This window comes from Lycium barbarum, chromosome 4 (assembly GCF_019175385.1).
Source record: "Lycium barbarum isolate Lr01 chromosome 4, ASM1917538v2, whole genome shotgun sequence".
In the NCBI taxonomy this organism is placed as follows: Eukaryota; Viridiplantae; Streptophyta; class Magnoliopsida; order Solanales; family Solanaceae; genus Lycium; species Lycium barbarum.
In genome coordinates this window covers 132477814-132504446 of record NC_083340.1, presented here as the reverse complement: position 1 = coordinate 132504446, position 26633 = coordinate 132477814, and the positions used below count along the sequence as shown (strand labels likewise).

Here is a 26633-nt window from a genome sequence, read left to right as displayed (position 1 = left end):
GTATCGCCTATGAAAGGCGTAATGCGATCGGTAAAAAGGGTAAGCTCAGTCCGCGATATATTGGGCCTTATCAGATTATTCGAAAGATTGGAAATGTCGCCTATGAGCTAGATCTACCATCTGATCTGGAAGCGGTACATCCGGTATTTCATGTATCCATGCTCCGTAAATGTGTCGGTGATCCTTCCAGAATATTTCCAGCAGATGATATTCAGGTGACGGAGGAATTATCGTACGAAGAGCAGCCTGTAGCCATTCTGGACCGCCAGGTAAGAAGGTTACGGAATAAAGATGTAGCCTCCGTTAAGGTGCTGTGGCGGAATAATAACAGGGAGGAGATGACCTGGGAAGCTGAAGAAGAAATGAAGAAGAAGTATCCTCATTTGTTCCCTATGCCCACAGGTAATCTAAATCCCTTACTTGGTTATATTCAATAATGAAGGTGTATCAATCCCCCGAAGTGCTTACAGACCCTAGGACTAATCTAACATTCGAGGACGAATGTTCAAAAGGGGGGGGGGAGGATGTTATATCCCGTACTTTCGCGTATTCGGGTAAATTTGAAATAATTTTGACTTGTAAGAAATAAGGTCATAATTGATTTTACTTAATACATGAGTTGTTTATGAAAGAATATTAATGTGGAAGTGTTGGGGAAGGCCAAGGGTAAAATTGGAATTTTGAAAATTAGCTTCGGGAATTACAAAACAAGAATTTTAACCAATTTGGCTCAAAGAAATGAAAAGAAAAATGAGGCCCAAATGAGAGAGGGGTGGTCGGCCACATAGTGGTCCAAGCCCATGATTTTATTAATTATCCATGTGATAATTAATATAAAGGATCAATTAATGAGTCATAACACTTAGAAACTTCAAGAAATTAGAAAGCAAGAACAAAACAAGCAAGAAGAGCACAAAAAAAGGGCCATTCGGCCAAGCTCAAGGATTTTTGCCCCTTTGAAATCTCTCTCCAAAAAATTATTTTCTTGGTGTAGCTATTTTGGAAGATAAGGAGCTTGGTTCATCAAGTTGACAACTTGGTCAAGTGAAGAAGATTGAAGAAAAAGGTAAGAATCAATTCCTTTTTATTATGTTATGAAGGTTTGTTTGTGTTGTAGTATGTAGAAATGAGTAGAAATTATGGAAATATGGAAGTTTGCAAAGTGGGTGTGTATGTATGTAGCTAGCCGTGTGTGTGCATTGTTGTGTAAGTAATATGAGTTGAATTTTATGTTGTATTCTAGTTGTGGTTATGGTGAAATTTATATTGGAAATGAAAGTTGAATGAATTTGGTTGAAGTTGGAAATATAGGTGTTGGCCGTGTGGTATATGGAAGTTGAAATGGAAATGAATTAATGTTGTTTAATATGTTAGTTGTGTTGTTGTGATCCTTGCAATGTAAATGAAGGTAAAATGGTTTAAGTTGGCATTGAAATGGAATGTAGAAGATTATGTCATTTTAGAATGATTTTATGATATTATGGAAATGAAGTTGTTAAGGTGCAAATTATGATTATTGTTGATGGAAATATGTTATGAATATGTAGGTTGAAGATTAGAAGTTTCGGATGAATTATGGTTTTGGTGGAAATTTGTATATTTTGTATACTTTGTGAATATTTTGTAGAAATGATATGAAATGCTTCCGAATTGTATTGTGATGATCTTGATTAGTAATGAATATGAGAATGTTGGAAGTTGGAATGAAAGCTATTGCATTATGTTGGAAAGAAGACTAGTTATGCTATATTGTGTTTTATAATGATTGTTGGTGTTGTTGGTATTGTTGTTGGTTTGGTTGTTGATGTTTGGGGCCGAGTTAAATCTCGGGGATGTTGTATGTATAGGGGAGATGCTGCCCAAATTTTTGTAGAAAAGTATAAGTAAGATTCAAGTTCTAAAGGCTTGAAATTGATAATTGGTAAATGTGACCAATTGCAGATTTTTGACGGAACGGGAATTGAATTTGGACTAGCGTAAAGGGCGAAAAAGGTATGTAAAGCCGTCCCTTTTCTTCTTTTGGCATGTCCTAGGTGTACTAGGGTTGGATTTGAGCCTCGGAAAGTATTCTGTTCATAGAAACCCGAGATTGAAAATGTCTCTTTTTCATTCAATAGAATTGAATACTAATTGTATGTTTTGTTGAAAGAATTGTGCAAGCTTTCTCAAATTGCCTTGAAAGTTAGGGAATGTCCCTAGAACCTCCATAGGTGACTCCATAGACTTAATATACGTAATTTGCGCCCATCGCTTTCGTTGACCCGAGGTGGGCTCACTATTCCCGACTTGTCTTTATTGTACTAATGACTTATTTCCAAGCCATGTAAAATGAAACATTTTCACTATCCTTCTAGCTACTAAAGGACAATTGTTTTGATAGTTCCCGTGAGTTTTGTAAACCGTTTTGGAATATGGAAGCGACCTCAGAAAGATTATTTCTCCGTAACTTATTATGACATTCGAAATACACTTACTATGATTCTGTCCGATTTCATTATTTCGATTTGTCATTCGATAGGTCTTATTGAGTCTCTGGAAATATACGGTATTTTATATTGCATTTAGTTTCTCACTACTCCATTCGTGGATGCCTCAATGTTTCCCCCACTAAGCCCGGGCCAGGATATGTAATCAAGCGCATTCTATTGCATTGTTCGTCATGCCTCGATGGTGAGGGGGCAGGTATACGTGTACATGGGTTGTGGAGTATGTTGTGCCATGTACATACATTTTGATATGATCTAATATGATATGATATGATATGTTATGTTACGGGGTTATTCCCTATTCTGGAGCATGATGTGTTGTGGCGCCAGTGTCGGGGTGGCGACCACGTTCTGTTCACCGTGTCTCTTGACGGGGGCCGGATATGATATGACATATGTTTCTGCATACGTTCATTATGTTCTGGAAATATGCATTTGATAATCTAGATATTACACTCATTTTCTGCAAGTTCTGTTTTGACTATGATTTTGTTTCTGTACTTCGGGCTTTACATATTCAGTACATATTTCGTACTGACCCCCTTTTCTTCGGGGGCTGCGTTTTCATGTCGCGCAGGTACAGACGACAGATTTGTTGATCCGCCTGCCTAGGACTATATTCTGCTATCTTGAAGTGCTCTATTGTTCGGAGCCTACGTTTTGGTACAGTCTTTTGCCATTGTACATACTTATGCTATTCAGGGGTACGACGGGGCCCTGTCCCGTCTTATGATTCTGATGTGTTCTGTAGAGGTCTGTAGACATACATATGGGTTCTGTATATGTTTTGGGTTACTATGATCTGTGATAGCCTTATCGGCTTCCATGTGCTATATCTGTTCATTTGTGATAACTAGTAACGCCAACTTACATTTATATTGATATATTCTGCCAATATGCTGGTTTGGGTTATAGGGTACGATTAGGTGTCCAGCACGGACACTAGTCGCGGCCTACGGGGTTGGGTCGTGACAATTACGTAGGTGTTTGGCCATAGAAATCAAATATTTTCACTTTATTTGGAATTTTTGAAATTAGAGTTGAAGATGAAGTTGTGTTCGGTTATAGTTTTTACAAAAAAAAATATTTGGTTGTTTAAATGTACTGAAAATGAAAAAAAGTGAAAACAAAATTTTATGTGTTCTCCAAATTTCAAATACAACTTCAAGTTATATTTACAATTTTCATGACCAAATACTGATTTTTAAATAAAATAAAAAAAGGCGGAAGAAAGTGAATAATTCTCATGGCTAAACGGGTCCTATTTGGGAAAATTTCATAAATGACTACCTTGGAAGCCTTATTTTTGCGTTTTAGCTACATTTTACCTATTTACATCACGTAGCAAACATATAGCAAAACTCAGCATTTGTTACTTATTGTATTCGCGTCGCTGTATTCATGAATACAGTCATTAAAATTTGCTAAATTTTGTATTCAATTTAAATGTATTCAACTCAGCTGTATTTATTGTAGCTCCTTTTACATTGTATTCACCATATTTTTCGGTATTTATACAACAAATACAGGTGAAAAATATTGTATACAACATGGGTACACCAAAAAGTTAACAAATACGCCATATTTTTCGGTATGTATACAACAAATACAAGCGGAAAACATTGTATACACAGTAAATATACAACAAATACAGCGAAAATCCAAAATTTTCCTAGATCTGACTGGAAAAAAATTCCGGTGAATACAACAACGTATGACATTTGTATACACTTCAAAAAGTTCACTATATTTAATTTATATACATTTCAAAATCCAGATATGACATTCTATACACTGTATGTATACAACAAAAATTAGAAGTACTTCCGTTAAATCTGAGTTTTTTTTTTCCTTTTCGGGGTAGAACTGAGTTTTTTTTTCCTTTTCCGGCATAGATCTGAGTTTTTTTTCTTTTTCGGCGTCCTCTCTTTGTCCTGATACAGATGTGTTGTAAATTCAGAGCAAGACTTCAATGAAATATTATCAAAGAAAGAAGCTTTAAACAAGTATACAGGATTGTGGGAGGAAAAAAGCAGAACCAAAGAAAATACAACTCTCAAATGGAGAAGACCCCATCCAGCTACAAAAATGACGATTTGGTGGGTGGTAATGATTGCTTGCTTTCCTTTCTGGCTATCCAGCCATGGCGGCGTCACTCTTCTCTCTAGCTTTGTTCAAATAGAGCAAATCTGAGCCCTCAATAACCCATTTCGCCAGAGCTCCGGCGGTTTTGCGGTGGCCAGCGGCGGAGCAGTGGGGGAAGATGGGAGAGAGAGAGGTAGGAGGATTGGGTTGAAAGTGAATAATGTGATAGATAGGGCATTCTACTTTGTATATATATATATATATAGTAAGTTGTATTTAACATATTATTATTAGTTATGGGATGTAATTATTTTAAACTATAGCTACTAAATATAAATATGTCGTAGAGTTAGTTAGGCCATGTACTTATTCCCTATATTTTCGTGGCCAAATGTGTGACTATTGAAGAAAACATTTTTTTGCATGGATTGCCCTTCAAAGGCGCTGGTCTTTAATGTTTGCCCCTCAAATTGTTGGTATTTAATTTTTGTCCTTCGCTTAAAAAAGCGATCGAAAATACTCCGAGATTCTGAGTTCGAATCCCGCTCAGTAAAAAAAAAATTGCATGGCAAGACTTTCGCGAAACTTCTGCCTTAAGGCCTAATATTTATCCAAAATTAGACATATTCGGGTAAAAGTTAGGCGACCTTAAGGTAGAGGCTTGCCTTTAAGGCCTAATTCTGGGCAAAAATTTGCCTTAAGGTCTAACTTTTTTTATCCAAGTAGCCCTAATATTACTACGAAATTTTATCTTGCGATTTTTTTATCTTGCAAGATTCAAATCCAAAATCTCGAGATATTAAGCGAAAGACAAAAATTAAAGACCGGCCATTTGAACAGCAAAAATTAAAGACCACTCCCGGATAAGGATAATCGTGCAAATTGCCGAAGAAAAATTAGGCGGTGAGCTTATAGACACTTGGGCCATGGTGTGTTATTACGTACAGATGCATAAAGTTGACACGTAGACACTTACCATGAGCGCCCATTGAAAGAGGATTAATCAATCGGCAAATTGCATCACCACCTTTCGTGTATGGCGCGACTAAATATTCCAAATATTGCCATTTGATATACACAACCATTATATTATTTATTTAGTACTTATATATATTATGATGCTGAAGGTAGGCTGTTTACGTTTCTCTATATCACCTTCTTCTATTTTCTTGCCAAAACCCCATAGTTTTCTTCCATTTAATAAATCTTTCATTTTACCCACTAATTATACTCGTTCACAAATGGGTTCCTATACAACATCGTCTCAATCTCAACACATTCCTAAACTCATTTTTCGTCAGTTATTCGAGAAGGAATCATCTACATATACTTACCTTCTTGCTGATTCTTCCCATCCTGAAAAACCAGCACTGGTAAAAAAAATTCTGTTTTATTCATTTGAACTTATCTTTATTATATTGGGTAATAGGAGTTTTGATGGGTTGTGATTAGCGTATGAATTTTATTCCGATACTTCTAGTTTTAGTGTGATGTTACGTGAGTAATTAGGAAGCAAAAAATATTGGAAAGAAATATCAGTGCTCGTCTCCCAACTTATTATGGGTCGTGGACAGAGGCGGATCTAGGATTTGAAGGTGGCGGGTGTCACAATTTTCTTCAATGCACATCTTGGTAGGAACATGTATTCAGGTCGGATTCAATCTTTTTTTAATTTATTCGGGTCAAATTAAGAAACGAACATAATTAGCATCTTAAATAAGGAATTACACCCATTAACAACAAAAGTAAAATCAACATTTTCACCACCAAGGGACTTGCATCTCTTATATTCCCTCCGTTTCAATTTATATAAATCCATGGGCACGACATTTAAGAAAGGGAAGACTTTTGAAACTGGTGGTTCAAAATAAGCTTTAAAAATTTGTGTGGCTGTAAATCATTCATAAAGTGAATTTGTTTCCAAATTAGGAAAGAGGTCATTTATTTTGGCACGGATTAAAAAGGAAATAGGTTGAAACAAATTGAAACAGAGGGAGTATATATTAAAAAATGAATTTGCACAAGTAAAACAATATCTTCAATAAGGGAATTACACCAATCAAAATAAGAAAAATAATAGAAAAACTCTTCAATAGATAAATACACCCCATAAGTAAATATAGAATTAGGTAAACTACAAGTTTTAAAAAATAAATCATAAATTTGATGTTTTCCTAAGCAGTGCTTACGAAATTTCCATCACAATTTAACTAGTAAAGTGATTTAAATTAAATTTAACAATTATACAATAGCATAAATTTTTATAATACACTCCCTCCATCCATTTTTATTTGTCCATTATACTAAAAATATATGTCTACATTTACTTGTAAGTTATATAGCTTGAAAAATCAAGACATAATTTATCATTTTATACCTATTTTACCCTTATTATTAATTACTCCAATTCATTTCTCTTTTTTTTTTTGTTGCTTATTAAGAGTGTCCAAGTCAAATATAGACAAGTAAACATGGACGGAGGGAGAATAAACAAAAGAAATTATATAAAAAAAAATGAATTTTGATCTCAATCCAACATTCCCATTGAGACTCAAGTTTTTCGATTTAAATACTCACATATTTGAGATTAAGAGAAATGCTTAATTTAAGAGATTTTCAAGTTTCTATTTGTGTGTTCTCGCTAGAGATCACAGATAAAATAATAGAAAAGAGGAAAGGCAATATAAATAATAAAAAAAAATTGGGGAGCCGAAAGGGGAATTACTGGTACAAAATAAGTAAAAAGCACAAAGAAAAACAGGAGTCGGAAAATGTTCAAGATAGATTCAAATTTGTGTCTATCAGCCGTGGCACCTTTGTCTAATTTAAGACTGGGGGTGGCAGGATCAAATATTTAACCTAATTTAAGCAAATTTCAACATAAGTATATAAAAAAATTATTAATCTAGGGGGTGCCATGCCACCCCCACCCTTTAGGGTGGATCCGCCCCTGGTCGTGGAGAAACTTTATTATGTGTTTCGCACAACTGACACTTGTTATGTAGCATTATAAACTGTATTGTTACTGGATTAGTCAGTTTTATTTCTCGATGGGGAGGGGAAGGGATATAACTCAGCGATAGATTGTCACCTTAACGTGGTGGAAGTCATCAGTTCGAGCCTGATTATCCCTAAGCCCAATGTGAGTTTTTCTAGTTGGATTTGCTCCCTACCGTCGTTCAGTGAGAAGCACAGCCGAGACAGCGACGGGTTCTCTGCCCCTGCGGGGATGGAGCGACAGAAGTTTTTTTTGAGAATTCAAGAGAAGGTCACGGCGAGGCGAGCCGTTATCATTACGATATTATGTGAGGGTTCGTTTTGTCTAACAAAAAAAGTGGATCCAAATTTTATACTTTTGCGCATAAACTTTGGGTCTTTTTTGTGTCTCACACAACTAATGTCAGTTGTGTGAGTCACAAAATATTTTTTTTTTTGGGTTGTGGGGTTCGAGTCGCATGGGGATAAGAGTGGGTTGGGTTTAATTTGGGCGGATTAAAATAGGCTGACCTGTCCAAAAGTTACCTGGGATGTGATGAGCTTTGTCAAGATGGGCTAAATAATGGGTCATACCCCGTCTTACTCAATATCAAGTTTTGATTTTTTAGTTTGTTTTCTTATACTCCATTTGTTTAATTTTCAAACAAAACTAGTAATAACTACTTTTTTCTCTGTATGGTCAAACTGGGCTAGTTAACAAAAAGGCATATTTTCATGTGCTAGTTTTGTCACCCTAGTCCCTAGTGGGGAATTAATTACGGGAAGTTACACATTTAGGCACTCGGCCAAAAATATTTATAGCGGCTAACCAATATACATATATTATACATCTGTCAGCTATTTTTTTGGGCAGACAGCTATTTAAGTTAATTTCGCATATTATATTGTGATCCACGGGGATAAAAGCTTGAAGTTATTAGCATTTAGCAGCTAGAGCCTAGAAGTGCTTATGAAGGAAGGATCAGATAATTAACTAAAACTGTAGTAATAAGCTTAACCAGTTGATTACTTCAGGCTTAGCCAACGGTGTTTAGTTTGCTATTTTTGGGATCACCTTAAATATTGATGATTATAGTTTGAACCCCAAAGATAATCAGTTGAAAAAAGATAAAGAACAAGATTGAATAGGTAATTTGGAGCTTATCAATTGGTAGTTCAAATATTTTCTCATGGCTATAAGGGGCTAAAAGATCTACTACTTTATTCCTATTTCAAAAATAGATAATTCGGTATGCAACTGTATAAGGGCGCGCTCAGATTGTCAGGGTGGATGTCAAGTAAATTGTTGCTGTAAACACATCTTTGAGCTTTAGTATCCATTTTTGTTTTAGTGTTCAACAATTTGATTTATCCATCAAAATCCCAATTCTGTAATTTTAATTTAACTTTACCTTAGCCTTATGAATTGAAGAAACAGATACTCATTGGTTTCCTCAGTTTTATTTATGTTAACATATCTCTCATTTCTGCATGTTGCCCTACGTAAAATTTAGTGATAGAATTAACTGATGTAAGTAATCCAATTGCAGTTGATTGACCCCGTAGACAGAACAGTGGATCGTGATCTTGCACTTGTTAAAGAATTGGGCGTGAAGCTTATATATGCTATAAACACGCATGTACATGCTGATCATGTCACTGGAACTGGCTTGATTAAGGTTAGAGTTATTTTCTTTGAATTAGCTAACTGATTACGTTTAATTTCTTCTTGATACTGATACCACCCCCACCCTGTTTTCTGGTGCTTCATTGTTGTTTTCATCCTTGCAGACTAAGGTGCCTGATGTGAAATCAATCATTTCCAAAGCAAGTAATGCAAAAGCTGATCTTTTTGTCAAACCTGGCGATAAAATCTATATTGGTGATATCTTTCTTGAGGTATGTAGACATATATGTCTTGTGCATATAAAGATACTTCCTTTTCTTGATCAAGTGTGTATATAAAAGATACGTAAATTTAGATTCTTTTCTCAAAAAGAATGGACTTGAACTTTATACTTATGTATTGACTTCATGGAGCACTTCATTGGAATTTGGTTTGTGGAAAAATGAAACTTTTTAACCTTTGGTGCAGTGATTATGCGCTAACTGGGAAGCATACAGGAAAATATTGTCCCTTGAGAATTCATATCCATGCCAAGCTAGAAATATATGTGAAAAAATCCATTGAAAATATTAGTACCAAACACCGAGTAAAACATTTATCTTATTAATTGCTACCTTTTCAGTCTCAAATAGGTGCCATGCTTGGAATAGTGATATGTTAATCTGGTAGATTCAATTATACAATAAATATTTCTCCCTCAGTAATATGTGACCAAACAAAGTGGGATATACTGAGTATGGGAAGAACAGCTACCAACACACAATCAACGAACATTCGATTGTTAAAATTCCCCATCAGTTCCCCCCCCCCCCCCCCCCCCCCAGGGCTTTGGTCTAGTGGTCCAGTGGTAAGAACGCAGTTTGTGATGTGTGGATTATGCACGTGTCACGGGTTTGAATTCCGCCACAGACAAAAGCCTGGTATTTAAGTGGAGAAGGGTAGAGGGGCGGGCCCATTATCCGTTGAGTTTCAAACCTTGTGCCATTGACCCTCGGGGATTTCTCAGTTATCAAAAGAGATTCTCCATCAGTTCTATGGACCAAATAAAATGGGGCAGAAGGAATGCAAGGCGAGTACCTACCAAAAAAATTGATGAATATTTGGCTGTAGTGTGATTCTCTGACTAAATTTACTTTCCGTATTAGAGCTACATTCTGATACTTTAGTTACAGGTTCGTGCAACTCCTGGTCATACATTGGGTTGTGTTACCTATGTTACGGGAGATGGACCCAATCAGCCTCAACCAAGGATGGCATTTACCGGTGATGCTCTTCTGATACGGGGATGTGGAAGGACAGACTTTCAGGTATATCCTATTGATGTAATATGCCATTTAAGCTGAATTGTACTGAACATTTGACCAAAGGAGATTTGAGAGTGTGTGATCATTTTTTTTTTTTTTTTTTTTTTGCTGTGATGGAAAATAAAAGCTGCACACCAACTGAGAAACTAGAGTGTATCATTATTTTTTGGTGCTTCTTCTTGATGCTTTTTAATGAGTCTACTCTTGCTTCATTAAAAAAAAAAAAAAAGAGGAATTGAGAGTGTGTGCCAGCTCATTTAAATGCTCTGCAATGAACAATTTTGATCAATTTCTAGCTTACAAAGGTTAATGATGCTCTAATATAGAGTGTTCTTGAGGCTAGTTAGTGCTCCTTTTGCTGTTGTGACCAGGAAAGGAAGGATTAGGTGAAGAAAACCATAGAAAAGTGATGTCATCTATAACATATTTGGATTTTATAATATCTGGAGGATGGGGTTGATGCTGGTTGGGACCAAAGAAAAGATTAGATGAAGAAAACCATTGAAAATGTCAGGTCTTTAACACACTATTTGGACTTTATAATATTCCTTGATGAAAATTTGAGACAGAAATGTCGTCCAGTGACTCCGGTCTACTTGATTAAATCAAGAACAAATAATTCTGATACCAATTTACTATAAACTGGTCTTGGATGTAGTGCAATTTACATGGTTAAATCAAGCTCTAACAACTATATGTTACACAAATGTCAAATCTCTAGTTGGCCAAGGCTGCCAGTGTCCTCTTTTTTTTAAAAAGCAATTGATTAAAGAAACTTTCACATAATGGATTTATTTATCATTTTTGTTCGAAAAATGGTAGTCTTTACTTGTTGGTAGTTTGAGGTGGACCTCAGGAAATGAAATGATATTTTCTTCCTTTTGGTACCAAATTTTACTCATCTTTTCTTACTTAACTGCAGGGTGGAAGTTCAGACAGTTTATATGATTCTGTTCATTCACAGGTATTACTACCTGAAAAAAAAAATGTAATGCTGAATATCCGTTCTTTTCTTATCCTCAATATTGCTGATTCATCATCACTTTGTGTGAGCAGATTTTCACATTGCCCAAAGACACACTAGTATATCCTGCTCATGACTACAAGGGATTCACTGTAAGGATACGCCTATCATCTTTTCCCTGTTTATAAAGTTGCATTTTCAAACTTGTTTACACTTGTGTATTTCATTTCAGGTCAGCACAGTGGGGGAGGAGATGCTTTACAATCCACGCTTATCAAAAGATAAGGTACTTCTGTTAGTAGTTCTTACTTAGTTTTAATTTCATGCTAAGCTCGGCCCCTTGTGGCTAAAGTGTAGGGGAACTTGCCGAATCCACATTGCTTTGTAGGTGAAAAGTAGGATGAGAAAAGATTCGTCCTATAAAAGTGGACAAAAACTATGTTGCTCGGATCCCCTTCAAAAATGTTGCCGGGTGTAGGGGCGGAGTCACAGTGGTGATTACGGGTTCTGCAGAACCCAGTAACTTTAGCTCAACCCTTGTATTTTTGTTAAGAAACTTAATTTAAAATGTAAAGTTAATCTACCCATAACCCTGCAAGTAAAAAAAATTGTGGTCTATAACCTATAGACTAAAAATCTTGGCTCCGCCTCTGGACTGGTGCGTGTCGGATCCTCCAAAAATGCCGCCTCTGGACTGGTGCGTGTCGAATCCTCCAAAGGTTTTGCATTTTTGGAGGATCCAACAGGGGGTGCAGTGGCATTTTTTGGAGGATTGAGCAACATAGGACAAAATTGTGAGTGTAGATAATCTTATTTTTGTTTTCACTTATTTGTCGTTCAATTAGTCTGTACTTATCCTGCAGCTGTGAAAAGGCTTCTAGTTGCTTTCCATTTGCATAATTGAGTCGACTGTAGTTATGCGTCCGTTGTTTATTTATCTCTCTTTTCTTAGAAAACCTTGTTCAATTCTTGTTTCTCATGTTTGCTTAAAAAACCAATTTTGCAGGGAACATTCAAGAATATCATGCAAAGTGAGCAAACCATTCAAATTCTTTCCTTTTTCCCCTCACAATAACTTTGTATATTTAATTGCTTACGAAAGCACTTCTTTCCTGACAGATTTGAATTTGGCATATCCAAAAATGATCGACGTAGCAGTTCCGTCTAACATGGTTTGTGGATTGCAAGAGATGAAATCTGATCTCTGATTTGATTGATCCTTTCAAGATGTGCCAGAGGCCGTAAATTGAGAGCAGGGTATACACATCTGGAAATAAAAACTGGCTAGTATGTTTAAGAGGAAGTGTTGAACATTGGTTTATCCAATGAGTTTCTAAGAGCTTTCCTGTGATAATATGAATCTTGAGTGTTTATATGATACTTCATAATGTGAGTAATGGTTAATTTTTTTATTTAGGTCTTCTTCTTCTTAGTTGGTTGCTCCAAAGTTGTAGTTAAATCACTTGGATGGAAGATTATCATTGCACTAGACGGACTATGAGCACGGGCCCAACACTTTAGATTATAGTGCATTTATATGTATGTAGTTATTTTTGAATAGTGAAATATATATATATATATATATATATATATATATATATATATATATGTTCAAAACACGATTACTATAACATTATAGTTTGTGATTCGTATCTAAAATTGTATTATATTAATGTTTGCTATGAACACAAAATCGGCAAATTTATTAATATTTTTTAAAAGAGAAGACTTGTTTAAAAGGAAACTATTTTCTTCTCGTTGAGATAAAACAATAGTAATATTTAAGCATCAGTTGATACTTTCAATTTTAATTCAATTAATTTAAAGGTGTAAAATACTTTCAATTTTAATTCAATTAATTTAAAGGTGTAAAATACTTATTATTTTTTATCAAATTTTGATTGGACAATTCTAATTCAAATTATTAAATTAATTTTACATGTTTCAAACGAAATAAAGTAGAAATTGATTTTTTATTTAAACGAAGAAATACTATTTTTTAATTTTTAGTAAATATTCTCGGTTTAGCTCATTTTACTTGTCATGTTGTCTTTTGTATGATTTTTTTAAGAAAACGTCTATTAGAATTATAATTTGACTAATTTACCTTATTGATTATTTGATCTGCATTTGATATTTTTTTTTTTTACGACATTAATTTTTTTTCACATTTATTAGAGTAAGAATAAAAATAAAAAAGTAATTAAATTCTATCTTATTTTAAAATATAAATATTTTAAATATAAATATTCTCGGTTTGGCTCATTTTACTTGTCATGTTGTCTTTTGTATGATTTTTTAAAGAAAACGTCTATTAGAATTATAATTTGACTAATTTACCTTATTGATTATTTGATCTTCATTTGATATATTTTTTTTACGACATTAATTTTTTTTCACATTTATTAGAGTAAGAATAAAAATAAAAAAGTAATTAAATTCTATCTTATTTTAAAATATAAATATTTTAAGTATATTTATTTTAGTAAACATAACAAATAAATGACATGGCGGAATAGCAAATACAACAGTTTAATATCTAGATTAGATCTCAGGCTAATATAAATAAATAAAAAATTGTATGGTTTGACTACTTAACCTTTTGAAGAAAAGCAATTTCATGGATTGACACGCACGTGTGGTAATGAATTCATCATTATTGACTTAATGAGATACATTGGAAATTACATGAATATTGTTTGATTTTTTAATAGAGGGTGCACTTTTTTTTTTTTTGACATTATTAATTTGCACTATTTTTATGCACATATATATATATATATATATATATACTATGTTCAAAACACGATTAATATAACATTGTAGTTTGTACTCCATATCTAAAACTTTATTATATTAGTGTTTACTATGAATACAAAGTCTTACTTTTTTTTTGACATTATTGTTTTTTTAATATGGGGTTCACATTTTTTTTTTTTTGATATTACTTGATTTTGTTAATATGGGATCAACTTTTTTTTACCGTGAGTTTAAGATGGTGGGATTCAATTTTTTTTTTTATATTGTTTGATGTCATTTAGTATGGGGTCCACCCTTTATGGGGTGCACTTTTTTTTTGGACATTATTAGTTTGTACTATTTTTATGCATATAATATATATATATACATATACTATGTTCAAACATGATTACTATAACATTATAGTTTGTGCTCCGTATCTAAAACTTTATTATATTAGTGTTTGCTACGAATATAAAGTCTGCACTTTTTTTTAAACATTATATTTTTTTTAATATGGGGTTCACTTTTTTTTATATATTGCTTGGTGTTGTTTAGTATAGGGCCCACCCTTTTGGACATTATTAGTTTGCACTATTTTTATGCATATAATATATATATATATATATATATATATATATATATATATATATATATATATATATATATACTATGTTCAAAACACGATTAATATAACATTATAATTCGTGCTCCGTATCTAAAACTTTATTATATTAGTGTTTGCTATGAATACAAAGTCTGCACTTTTTTTGACATTGTTTGTTTTTTTAATATGGGATTCACTTTTTTTTTATATTGCTTGATTTTGTCAATATGGGATACTATATTCAAAACACGATTAATATAACATTGTAGTTTGTTCTCCGTATCTAAAACTTTATTATATTAGTGTTTGCTACGAATACAAAGTCTGCACTCTTTTTTTTTACATTGTTTGTTTTTTTTAATATGAGATTCACTTCTTTTTTTATATTGCTTGATTTTGTTAATATGAAGTCCACCTTTTTTTTTCCCGTGAGTTTGGAGATGGTGGGTTCCACTTTATTTACTTTTTTAAAAAAAAAATATTGGTTGGTGTTTTTTTTATTTTTTAATATTGATTGGTGTTTAATATGGGGACCACACTTTTTTTTTTTAAATGCTTAATTGGTTGGTGTTTTTTTGAATTTTTTAATATTGGTTGGTGTTTAATATGGGAACCACACTTTTTTTTTAAAGTATTTTAAGTATGTTGCTGTATAATAATTTTATTTGCTCCCACTAATGGGTTGATACGCATGTGGCAATAAATTCATCATTATTGATTTAATTGTTTGATTTTCTAAGCACTTTTGTATTTTAAGTATGTTGTTGTACAATAATTCCATTTGCTCCCTCTAATGGGTTGATACGCATGTGACAATGAATCCATCATTATTGATTTAATTGTTTGATTTTCTAAGCATTTTTTTTAACATTGTTTGTTTTTTTAATATGGGATTCACTTTTTTTTTTTAATATTGCTTGATTTTGTTAATATGGGATCCACTTTTTTTTCTCCGTGAGTTTGGATGTGGTGGGTTCCACTTTTTTTTTTTTTTTATTACTGGTTGGTGTTTAATATGGAGCCCACAATTTTTTTTAAAAAAATATTAGTAGTTGTTTAAAATATGTGGGCTATAATTTTTTTTTAAAATATTAATAGTTGTTTAAAATATGTGGGCTCATAATTTTTTTTTTGGCCCACAAACGGACGACCAAAAGGTGCCCACACTCACCTTTCTATATAGTAGTAATTAGGAAAGCAAATGGAAAATGCAAAATATTACTGTCCATTCTGTCAAAAGTTCCTATATTGTGTGCCATCTTTAAGCCACAAGCTTGCTTGTTTATATCCATTGGTTGTAATGTGAATACTGGAGTATTACAGAAGAGAGTTAGAAAATTGTTCAGGAGTTAGGAAAAATGATTTACCGGAGAGTGGATTTTTATTTTTTAAGATATTACTTTTTAAAGATTGATAATAATGTTAGCAAATTGCATAACGTTTTGATGAAATTTTGAGTATTAAAGATTAATACTACTCCCTCTGGATCTAAAAGTGTCCACTCAACATTTTTTTCTTGAGTAAAAAAAGTATTCATTTATCAAATCAAGAAAGAATTAAACTTATTTTTTCAGATTTGTTCCTATTAAATTTTATATGATCAAATCTCAATGTCTATTTAGTTAGGGGTAGTTTAGTCAAATTACCTATTTTTATCTATGAGTTAGTATTTTTTTAAAGGGTGTGCAAATTACTAAAAAGACTCTTTTTTTTTTATCCGAAGGGAGTAGTAAAAGTTCTCAAGTGTTGGTCCGAAGAGTAAATGAATACTCCTTCCGTTCTTGTCTACTATTTCAAAAATAAATTCATTTCTACTTGTCACTTTTAGAATATCAAGAAAAGATAATTTTTTTTTTCTATTTGACCCATATTATTAATTACTCACTTCAAATCATTTTTCAAATTCAATAAAAATATGCACCAATTAATATGGATACATTGATAAATTATACACTTCATTTATTATTTCTTAAACATCGTGAAAAGTTTAAAGTGAACAATTAAAAGTGAATGAATTGAGTAATTATTAAAGTTATAAGAGAAAATCCTAACCGCCCAAAAAGATATGTAAAGTTGTAAGGGAGAATGACGTATATACATAAGAATAGTGTATATTTACGAAATATGACAATACTTTTCAGTTTACAAAACATAACGATAGACTTCTTACAAAGCATATACGGATATTTTCGCTCGAAATTGTGTATGAAATGTGTATATCTCGCTCAAGGCTTAAAAATTTCGCCTCAAAATTTTGTGTATGAAAACTGTATCAAATATGTATATCTTGTTCAAGGCCCAGAATTCTCACATTTTTCGTATATTAAAACTGTATAAAAAGGGGTATGAAATTTGTATATAACTAGGTAAATTTGTATAAAGTTCATGTTGGCCTTTTGAAAATTGAAAACAACTGCAGTCACATTGTAATATAGTTTTCATACAATATTCCTACAAATTTGAAACAACAACAATAACAACACCAACATAGAAAACTTAATATACAATTTTCATACAAACTCGGCATACAATTATCATACAACTTTAATACAAATTTGAATCTCGCTTCAAAATTTGAAAAAAACGAAGCTCCAAATCTCGCGTAGGGCTTAAAATTTCACACAAATTTTTTTTGTTTTGCCGTTTCACACTAATTGGAGAACTAGAGATTAATACACTAGTCAGTTCAAGCGACTCTCCAGTGGTATCTCTGAAGAACACATATTTATGAAAAAACACATATATGAAAAAAAAAAAAAAAAAAAAAAAAAAAAACACCAATCCTGCCATTTTTATTAAAGACTTTTGATTTGATTGATGATCTTCATTATATAACAGAAACAGAGAACGGAAAAAAGGGAAGGGAAGGGTGGGGCTGTGAAATTTGGGAGGAAATATAGAACAGGGAGAAAGGGAAGGAAAAGGAAGGGTAGGGCTGTGGATTTTCAGAGGGAATATAGAACAGGGAGAAGGGGAAGGGAAAGGGAAGGGTGGGGCGGATCTGTGCGGTATAAGACAGAGAATAGAAAAAAGGGGGCGGGGTGACTTTTAATTTTTTCAGATCTGGTATGTTTTGTAATTAAATTGTTATATTTTATAAATAAGGAAAAATATTCATATCTTTTGTAATATGTAATCTTAAATAGTATTATTATGTCATTTTCCCTTGTAAACACCGGAAAGGTTGCTTTGTCCGTATAAGTTTCTGGAAAATATTTTTTAAGATTTGGTTATTTATTGAACTGACTTTTTAAATATTTTTTGAAAATGAGTTTCAAGTTTGAAAAAGTAATTTTGATCAGTTTTCAAATGAAAATTGTTTTTACTCACAAACTTATTTTTATTTTTATTTTCAAATTAAACACATTTTCAAATACCTTTAAATGCTGCTACTATTTGCCCAAATTCATATTAAATGTTGGTGCTGCCAGTTGCCATCTGAAGCATGAGTGTCACTTTTCTACATTGTCAACACTTATCCAAAAGCCACCAAGAACTTCCTATTTTTTCCCTTTTTTTTTTTTTTTTTTTATCTGACGAGTTGCACATATCCAAGTGGAAACTCATAATTAGTCAATCATAACGACAAAGCCAACGAATACCAGGCCACTAAGGCAAACAAACATAACTGATCCAAAATTCTAAAGTCAAAACCTGTTAGTAATTCTTCCACAACTACAAAGTTCAACTACCACTTTCTTGAAAACTCCATCAACTAATTTTCTTGAATTCAATCATTTGAAAGAATTCAATGAGTGAAGACAGCAAGAAGAGTCATCTTCGCCACCATCTAGACACCTTCCTCCCCCATCACCACCACCACCACCACGACGGAGACGACCAACCGCCTCCGTCTCAGCCGCCTCCTGAATATGGAACTTTTCCTCAGCCAGTTCCTCCGCCTGGCGCCACGGGGGCACCTACACCTGAACACTATGCACATGGTTATCAGGCTGTTCCAGGTTCTTCTTCCACTTTCTGTTCCTATGCTGTCTTCAATGTTCATGATCATGATAATTAGGATCGAATCCAGGATTTTTACAACATACCTGTGTGCACCGCAAAAAAAAAAAAAAAAAAAAAGGAAAAAATGTAAATAAGTCAACATTCATCAAGCGCACCATTTGACCTTCTTGTAGCATGGTTCCAGCAGTTAATATTATATCTATTTAAGAAATCATGGGTTCACGTGCCCCAAATTTTATACACAAATATGCCCTTGACGATAATTAGCTACCGCAATCACAAGCTTGAAAAAATTACTCTCTCCCTGTCCTAATTTATATGAAGGTGTTTGACTGGGCCCAGAGTTTAAAAGGAAGAATTTTGATACTTGTGGTCTAAAACAAGCAATAGAAATTTTGTGACTAGAAATCATCTAAGGGTAAAGTGAAGTGTTTAAAGTTAAATTACTACTATTAAACATAGAAAGATATCATTCTTCTTGGGACTGACTAAAAAAAAGAGTGTCGCATAAATTGGGATAGGAATGAGTCTTTGATTATGGGAGGAGCCACCTTTGTAGGTCAGAAAAATCCAATAGCTTTAGCTCAAACTCTATGTTTGTGTTAAAAAATTCATTTAATATGTGTAAATAATCTATTCAAAATCCGTTAAGCAAATAAAGAATGTGATCCAGAACCCATAAGTTAAAAATCCTTGCTGTCTTTGATGTTATTTTCATGGTTTAGGCCGGATTTGACTTTGATATTGACAAGCACAATTGAAATAATAACTTGAAATTAAGCCATAAGAAATTTGTAAGTAGGTTGACAGTGTAAAAATAGTCAAATGCTGGATTTCCATAGAAGCATAATTATAAGGAATTCCTATCCCGTAGGCAGATCCAAGATTTAAATTCGATAGGTTCAATCTTTAGGTTCCTACTGCTGAACTCATTACACTTTTGAAACTTTAGTGATTCTTTTACATATATATCTATCCTCTATATTGAAAAAGTTGGATTCAGTTGAACCAATTGATTATATACTAGATTTGCCTATGCCTATTTTGGCCCCAGTTAGTTTGTGATTTAAGCCTAGTTGATTGATTGATTAGCTACAATGCCGGCGTTGCAAATGATGAACTTGATAGATCTTAATCTTTTTATGAGGGATTAGTCTTACAGGGTTAAACTTTGTTATATTTTTAAGGCACTATGAAGAGACTATCGTTGAGTTCTATCATTTGGAGCGTCAGTATTACTATTTGTTTATCGGAAGTTCGGAACCATTCCCTTAAAATATTCTGCCACTATTCGTGATTTTTTAGGTTATATTGCTCCTGATCCTGAAGGAAGAGCTGAGAGAGAGCATCGCCTTCCTTGCTGTGGTATTGGTCTCGGATGGTTCATGTAAGCTCCCCCCACCCCCACCCCCCACCCCCCCACCCCCAATTAATCAGAACTCAAATTGAATTTCATGTTGCTTTATTATTTTAGTAACATATGCTTCTTTCATGCTAGTTATCTTCCATAGCCATATGACTAATACTAGTCTAAAGATTTGCTCAGAGTAAAATAATAAAGCAACATGAAATAATAAAGCAAATATCGGAGGCTAAGTGATGGTGTAATCTTTGTTATCCATTTGCTTTATATTCCATTCTCTCTATTTGTGTCTCCTTTCTCCACAAGAAGATACACCATTTGCTGTTTCTTGTCTTGGTTACCACAGGGTAAATTTGCCTAGCAATTCTAGAGATAATAGATCCAATCTCCAAACGCATACCGTCGAAGTCAAGTAAATCAAAGAAGAAAAGTAAACAAACGCTCTAGACTGTTCCTTGAAAGCATGCGGGAAATTGTATCCTTGATCTTTCATATTTTCTTCCAAGAGAGCGTGCTTTGGGAGAAATTAATAGCTTGAAAAGAACCCCTGAAAGAGAAAGTGGATTCATTGAAACATTGCATTTAGTGGCTTGAGGCTTCAAAGATGCTGGAGATATTCTTTTCACTCCGGAGTTTCTTTGTTCTTCTATTATCTTTATTGGTTGGAAAGGCTTATAAATCTTGCAGCATTCTCGTGTCCATTCTCTAAGGAGGAGCTTTTTCACATAATTTTTTTCTCTAGGAAGGACAAAAGCAAACCACTAAAGCATATTTATGTTAATATCATTCATAGCAGTGATAAAGAACAGGCTATAGAACCTGTGATATCAGAATGATGGATGATCCAAGAACTTCTATTGAACATTTTAGTCAAATTTGGACTTCTTCATAGTTACTATACTAGATCTGTTGATGTTTAGTGAACATTGGTAAAGATTGACGTCAGAAAGTTTATCTTGCCTGGTATCATCAGTGGATTAAGATACTAAAACACTGCAATTTGACCATATGTATTTCGAGGCATCTCATATTCGACAATACTTAGCTGTCTGTTTCATTTTTGAAGGTTCATTATCGGCTTCCTTCTTGCTGGGATCCCTTGGTATCTAGGTGCGTTTGTCCTGCTTTGTGCACAAATTGATCCTCGAGAGAAACCGGGATACATCGGGTGCACCATTGCTGTAAGTCATCTTTTTTTTATCAGGCAGTTGTATTAACTTGCTTAAATTATCTTTTGGCTACAACGTCAAGGTTTGAAGCTAATGTGTTGTATTAAATTTGAGACTTTCTTATGCACATGTATGATGTATCTTCTCTGTTGTGTATTTAGGAGGCAGAAAATAATACAGAACAAAAATATCCAAATTAACTCTCACTATATTATTAGGAGAAAACTATGATTCCTGTTGGTTAAATTTAATCAGAATCTCTATGAATTGAAAACAAAACCATAGTATTCTCCCATTAGCTGATAGGTTAATGCCTCATGTAATAATACTATTGTGTGTTGCAGGCTGTTCTTGCTACTTTTGCCCTCATATTTGGTCTGTCGAACGCTTGATTGGAGAGTGGTCATCAATCTGTGTGTATTCATATCGGAACTCTATCTGGCTTGATTAATGTGTATTTTTTCAGATGTAAGTAAAAATTGCATATCTTTGGTTCCTTGTTGTGTTTTAATGAAAGCTTCCAACACTGTTAATGTTCTCTTAAGATCTGCTTGTGAATAGTTTGCTGTAATTGTGGCAAGAGTATGCATTTATAATTACTGGTAATCAAGTGAAATCCTGTTACTTGTATATTGCACCAGAACTCACCAGAAACTGTAAAGTAACTTATTACCAATGGGTTAGATTGTGCTTGGTGGACAGAGTTACCAAGTATTCGTGTTGGTGGAAGGTAGAACAGTTCAAGGTTCGCATAAATTGGCCAAACAACACCATCATAATAATAATTTTTGAAAAAATTGTGCGGATAAAGGTGGGAAAAAACATCTCAGTATTTAAGGTAGGAGTTGATCTCCTCTGCCTTTTGTATTGGAGGAATTGTTTTTGATAAGAAATGCAATGATTCAAAAAAGATTTGGGTCAACTTGTAAAGGTTATAATGAGTGTAAGTCAAAAAGGTTGGATCAACTTGGGTTATATTGCTAGCTCAAATCATTCCATGAGTGTTTTTTGGCCAAGAACATAGAAAAGAAAAATGATATTAAATGTAAGCATATTTTAACATGTTCAATAAATCATGTTTTAGTAACTTATTTCTGTGATTAAAGTTAAAAAATCAATCAAACAAACAAGTGGAAAACCAGTTTTTCAGTCGGGCTTATAACTCACTCCTTTAGATCCAACTCATTTTGACTAAAACAAATGTGTTGTTTTGCACAAATAACCAAATGTGTTGTTTTGCACAAATAACCACTTTTGTGGCATTTTATTTAGCACTTTGTATTCTAGAAGTTGCACAAATGTGTTCTATCAAATCGAACACATTTGGATTCAAGTGGTCGAATAGCTGAACGTGACCAATCAATGTTCAAAGATTGAAAGATGAGTTGTGGTGAACAAAAATTCTTTTCAAGTGTGTGATGTACATCTTAATTTAATCAATATTTTGGTGCTAATTTTTCTCGTACCATTATGCCGGTGTAAATAAAATATTGTATTAAAATTGACAGAGTGTTTAGGATTCTCGAGCTTTTCTTATTCTTATTCTTATTCTAATTCTAATATTTCTCGCATTAAAATGACAAAAGAACATACAATAACATACAATGTAATCTGACAAGTGGGTCTGAGAAGGATATTGTGTACGCACACTTTTTCCCTATCTTGTAGGGGTAGAAAGATTGTTTCTCATAGACAGTCGGCTCAAAAAAAGAAAAAGAAAATATTTCAAACCAGTTTTGAAAAAAGAAAATACGAAAATGAAGAAACCATGACAAATAAAAATGATAAAAGAACATTTTGAAAAATATTAATCGATGTTTCCTTTTCACTTTTTCATTTAAAAAAAACAAAACAAAAAAATTGAGAGTCGGATTAAATATTTCAGGGGAGTTCTTTTTTGTCTCTTTCTATATTTGGTGCTCTTAATTCCAACATTCTACACAACGTGTATAATACTACAAGATTCAAATAACATTTTGATACATTGCACATTCTTAATTTAAGTGCATAAGATTCAAATATCTCTTAATTTTTTTAAACTGTGTATCTAGTCAAATTAAGTAAAATAGAACACTTAAACAAGGGGAATATTTTCTTTTTTTTCCCTCAACATTGATTATTTGCTGGAGAACAAGATTAAAAAAATCAGGATAGGATGATATGACTTGGAGATATAATTCAAATCTTCTCAAGCCTTCTGATTGGTTAATCAACAAACCACAAAAATCTCCAACCACAATTTCCATTTGTGCAATCCTAGCCACCCACGTAGGATTCTCACTTTCTCTATACAAATAAGAATCAATTCCCTCTTTAGAGCCATCCAGATTTGCCCAGCAATTTATATATTATTAATACAAGAAAGCTTAATCAACTGTGAGGTTTCAAGAAAATGGCATCAATGGCAGCAACAGCCAGCTCCACCACAGTTGTTAGAGCAACACCATTCTTGGGCCAAACCAAGAATGCTAACCCTCTTAGAGATGTCGTTCCTATGGGCTCTGCCAGATTCATCATGGTATATATCCCCTTCCTTCCCATGTTTTAATTTTTTATCCGAGTTTAACTTGTATGCACTGATGATGTAAATAATATTTACACAATTAAGTTCATTGTAAGGTAATTACGGGTAAATCTTTATGATAAAAGATCAATAGGTAACCTTGTAAAAAATGGTAGTAACTAACCTGTCGTCCGAGTTAAAATTCACTGATGATGTCAAAAATCTTTGTACTACTGACATCCTTTTTACTTCAGAGAAACCACCTAACTGAAGTCTTGAAATGATGATAAAAGAACACAAAATAAGGAGAAAGAAAACATGTCTTTTTCTCTATAACCTTGAAAGAAATATGGGCATAGGTATGAAATGAGATAACTTGGAATTATCCCTGGTTTATACTATAAGATACCTGAGGATGATAATAGAAGGTAATTTACCTTAAAAAGGAGTAGCACAAAAGCACCTAGATTTTGTCACACTTTATTGCCTTACTCAAAGTTATTTATACAGAGCAAACTGACAAATCTACATGATCTAACCCTTTCCTTCCTGGATTCTGTTCCAGTACACTGAAGTGATTTTCTATTGTTTGTTCTTCTTTTGATTGGTTAGGGTAATGATTTGTGGTACGGACCCGACCGTGTCAAGTACTTGGGACCCTTTTCTGCTCAAACTCCTTCATACTTGACCGGAGAATTCCCCGGTGATTATGGATGGGACACTGCTGGTTTATCTGCTGATCCCGAAGCCTTTGCCAAGAACAGAGCTCTTGAGGTACATTAATTACTAGTCTTATTTCCTTTCCGGTTAGAGACAAATTCAAAATTTAGATTTAATGATATCAAAATAAGTATAATTTTATCATATATGTACTTTTTTTTAGCTGACTGCTATGAGTTCAATTGAACTTACAGAATTCGCTTTAGATCTGCCTTTTTTTTCAAAGTCAGAGCCTCTCTTTCTTTTTTTCTTTTTTCCCCCTTTCGGGCATTTGCTTATTAACATTGAACTATTTAGGTTATCCATGGGAGATGGGCAATGCTTGGTGCACTGGGTTGCATTACCCCAGAAGTTCTTGAAAAATGGGTGAAGGTAGACTTTAAAGAACCAGTGTGGTTCAAAGCAGGAGCACAAATCTTCAGCGAAGGCGGACTTGACTACTTAGGCAACCCAAACCTTGTCCATGCACAAAGTATCCTAGCTGTGCTAGGTTTCCAAGTGGTGCTTATGGGACTTGTCGAAGGTTTCAGAATTAATGGACTTGACGGAGTTGGAGAAGGCAACAATCTATACCCTGGTGGTCAATACTTTGACCCGCTCGGCCTAGCTGATGACCCTACTACATTTGCTGAGCTCAAGGTGAAGGAGATCAAGAACGGAAGATTGGCCATGTTCTCCATGTTCGGATTCTTTGTCCAGGCTATTGTCACCGGCAAAGGCCCTCTTGAAAACCTATTGGACCACCTTGACAACCCTGTTGCTAACAATGCTTGGGTTTATGCTACTAAATTTGTTCCTGGATCTTAAGATGATTTATATTTCAATCTTTCAAAGTACTTCTGTTGTAACTGTATCTTCAGAAATGGAAATATGTTGTAGATGAAATCATTTTGAGTGTAGTTGTTATACTTTTGAGTTTAATATTTTTTTACACCATCAACTTGTTTAAAATTGAGGAAAAAACCCAATAGTCCCTGAAGTATGGGACTAGAAGCATTTTGGTCCTTTATATTATATCACTAAACACAAAATATCCTTTATGTTTATAAAAAAGTGGACAACTTTGGTCCTTAGATAAACAAAACGCAGAAAACGAATCCTTGAGGTCAAGAAGAAAACATAGTTAAGGATTCTCCATATAATAACTGGTTACTTTGATTAAGACAACAACATACCCTGTATAATGCGACAAGTAGGGTTTAGGGAGAGTAGAATGTATGCAGACCTTACCCCTACCTCGTGAGGTAGAGAGGCTGTTTCCGGTTAATACAGAAATTATAGCAACAATCAGTGAGGTCAAGAAACTCTTGAAACTTGCTATCCTCCACGGCCATCAAAGCTATTTTTAAGCTCTGCGAACATACATTACTCTCAATAAAGGTCATACTACTACAGTATTCATATCTTAACATTGAGCCATCGTATTAACAAACAGTTAGCATAACTTGTCCCAGAAAAGAGCAATAAACGAAAGAACTGTAAATCCAGCCATAGGCCTCCAAATTTTTAGAAACAACCTCTCTACCTCCAAGGTAGGGGTAAGGTTTGCGTATCTCACTTGTGGATTACACGGGGTATGTTGTTGTACTCTCCACAAAAGAGCAAGTCTCAATATCAGCAAATCATGAGCGGCATACTGAGCAAGTCTATTTATCGAAAAATCAGTCCAACAACAAACTATTACCTAACCGAAGACTTTATAGGCTTTCCCCAATTCAAACTTCAATTTTCTAATTATTGAATCCTTCCATTGATGAAATCTATATATTTGTCGCCCGATTAGAGATCCTTGCTTCTACATTAAGGAGCCTGATGTACGGGATTTCAGGTAGAAGGGAATAATTATTGGAGAAAGGTGACAATTACAGGACTTTAAGTCACAACATCACTATAATGTAACTACCGTCACTTTAACCCACAGTGTAATATATTCTGTTATTTTTTTGGGATTTTGTTTAACCAAGGACCAAACGTATTCACTTTTTGTATTGTTAACACAGATAATAAGTAGGTAAGTAACATAAACTTTTGCACGTTATGACTATTACTTAACTGCCATGGATCCTCTACTGGATGTTATGGTACTTTATTGGAGATGACCTTTTAGGAGTACAGTGATTCACA

General features: G+C 33.7%; 3 protein-coding genes across 3 annotated transcripts; all 3 read left to right on the top strand.

Moving 5' to 3' along the window:
- Window positions 1-5575: 5575 nt before the first annotated feature.
- LOC132636523 (persulfide dioxygenase ETHE1 homolog, mitochondrial-like) lies at window positions 5576-12874 on the top strand. Its single transcript, XM_060353440.1, has 9 exons — window positions 5576-5944; window positions 9098-9226; window positions 9339-9446; window positions 10347-10481; window positions 11401-11442; window positions 11535-11594; window positions 11675-11728; window positions 12449-12473; window positions 12562-12874. Exons 1-9 carry the CDS (start codon window positions 5687-5689, stop codon window positions 12648-12650), a joined length of 900 nt encoding a protein of 299 aa, XP_060209423.1. The 5' UTR covers window positions 5576-5686; the 3' UTR covers window positions 12651-12874.
- Window positions 12875-18259: 5385 nt separating this feature from the next.
- On the top strand, window positions 18260-21916 carry LOC132636522 (large ribosomal subunit protein eL20z-like). The gene is made up of 4 exons (XM_060353439.1): window positions 18260-18750; window positions 20060-20141; window positions 21184-21298; window positions 21631-21916. The coding sequence occupies exons 1-4, from the start codon at window positions 18540-18542 to the stop codon at window positions 21676-21678; spliced, it is 456 nt and encodes a 151-aa protein (XP_060209422.1). The 5' UTR covers window positions 18260-18539; the 3' UTR covers window positions 21679-21916.
- Window positions 21917-23596: 1680 nt separating this feature from the next.
- On the top strand, window positions 23597-25394 carry LOC132636521 (chlorophyll a-b binding protein 13, chloroplastic). Its single transcript, XM_060353438.1, has 3 exons — window positions 23597-23804; window positions 24402-24563; window positions 24807-25394. Exons 1-3 carry the CDS (start codon window positions 23679-23681, stop codon window positions 25314-25316), a joined length of 798 nt encoding a protein of 265 aa, XP_060209421.1. The 5' UTR covers window positions 23597-23678; the 3' UTR covers window positions 25317-25394.
- The last annotated feature ends 1239 nt before the right edge of the window (window positions 25395-26633 follow it).

What these genes read in the sequence shown, in the direction of transcription:
- LOC132636521 (XM_060353438.1), top strand. Translation starts at nt 23,679, where the DNA reads ATGGCATCAATGGCAGCAACAGCCAGCTCCACCACAGTTGTTAGAGCA. An exon ending in GCTCTGCCAGATTCATCATG is followed by an intron (nt 23,805 to 24,401) that starts GTATATATCCCC and finishes TTGATTGGTTAG; the next exon opens with GGTAATGATTTGTGGTACGG. An exon ending in CCAAGAACAGAGCTCTTGAG is followed by an intron (nt 24,564 to 24,806) that starts GTACATTAATTA and finishes TGAACTATTTAG; the next exon opens with GTTATCCATGGGAGATGGGC.
- LOC132636522 (XM_060353439.1), top strand. Translation starts at nt 18,540, where the DNA reads ATGAGTGAAGACAGCAAGAAGAGTCATCTTCGCCACCATCTAGACACC. An exon ending in TGGTTATCAGGCTGTTCCAG is followed by an intron (nt 18,751 to 20,059) that starts GTTCTTCTTCCA and finishes GTGATTTTTTAG; the next exon opens with GTTATATTGCTCCTGATCCT. An exon ending in ACATCGGGTGCACCATTGCT is followed by an intron (nt 21,299 to 21,630) that starts GTAAGTCATCTT and finishes TGTGTGTTGCAG; the next exon opens with GCTGTTCTTGCTACTTTTGC.
- LOC132636523 (XM_060353440.1), top strand. Translation starts at nt 5,687, where the DNA reads ATGATGCTGAAGGTAGGCTGTTTACGTTTCTCTATATCACCTTCTTCT. An exon ending in GTGGAAGGACAGACTTTCAG is followed by an intron (nt 10,482 to 11,400) that starts GTATATCCTATT and finishes ACTTAACTGCAG; the next exon opens with GGTGGAAGTTCAGACAGTTT. An exon ending in ATGACTACAAGGGATTCACT is followed by an intron (nt 11,595 to 11,674) that starts GTAAGGATACGC and finishes ATTTCATTTCAG; the next exon opens with GTCAGCACAGTGGGGGAGGA.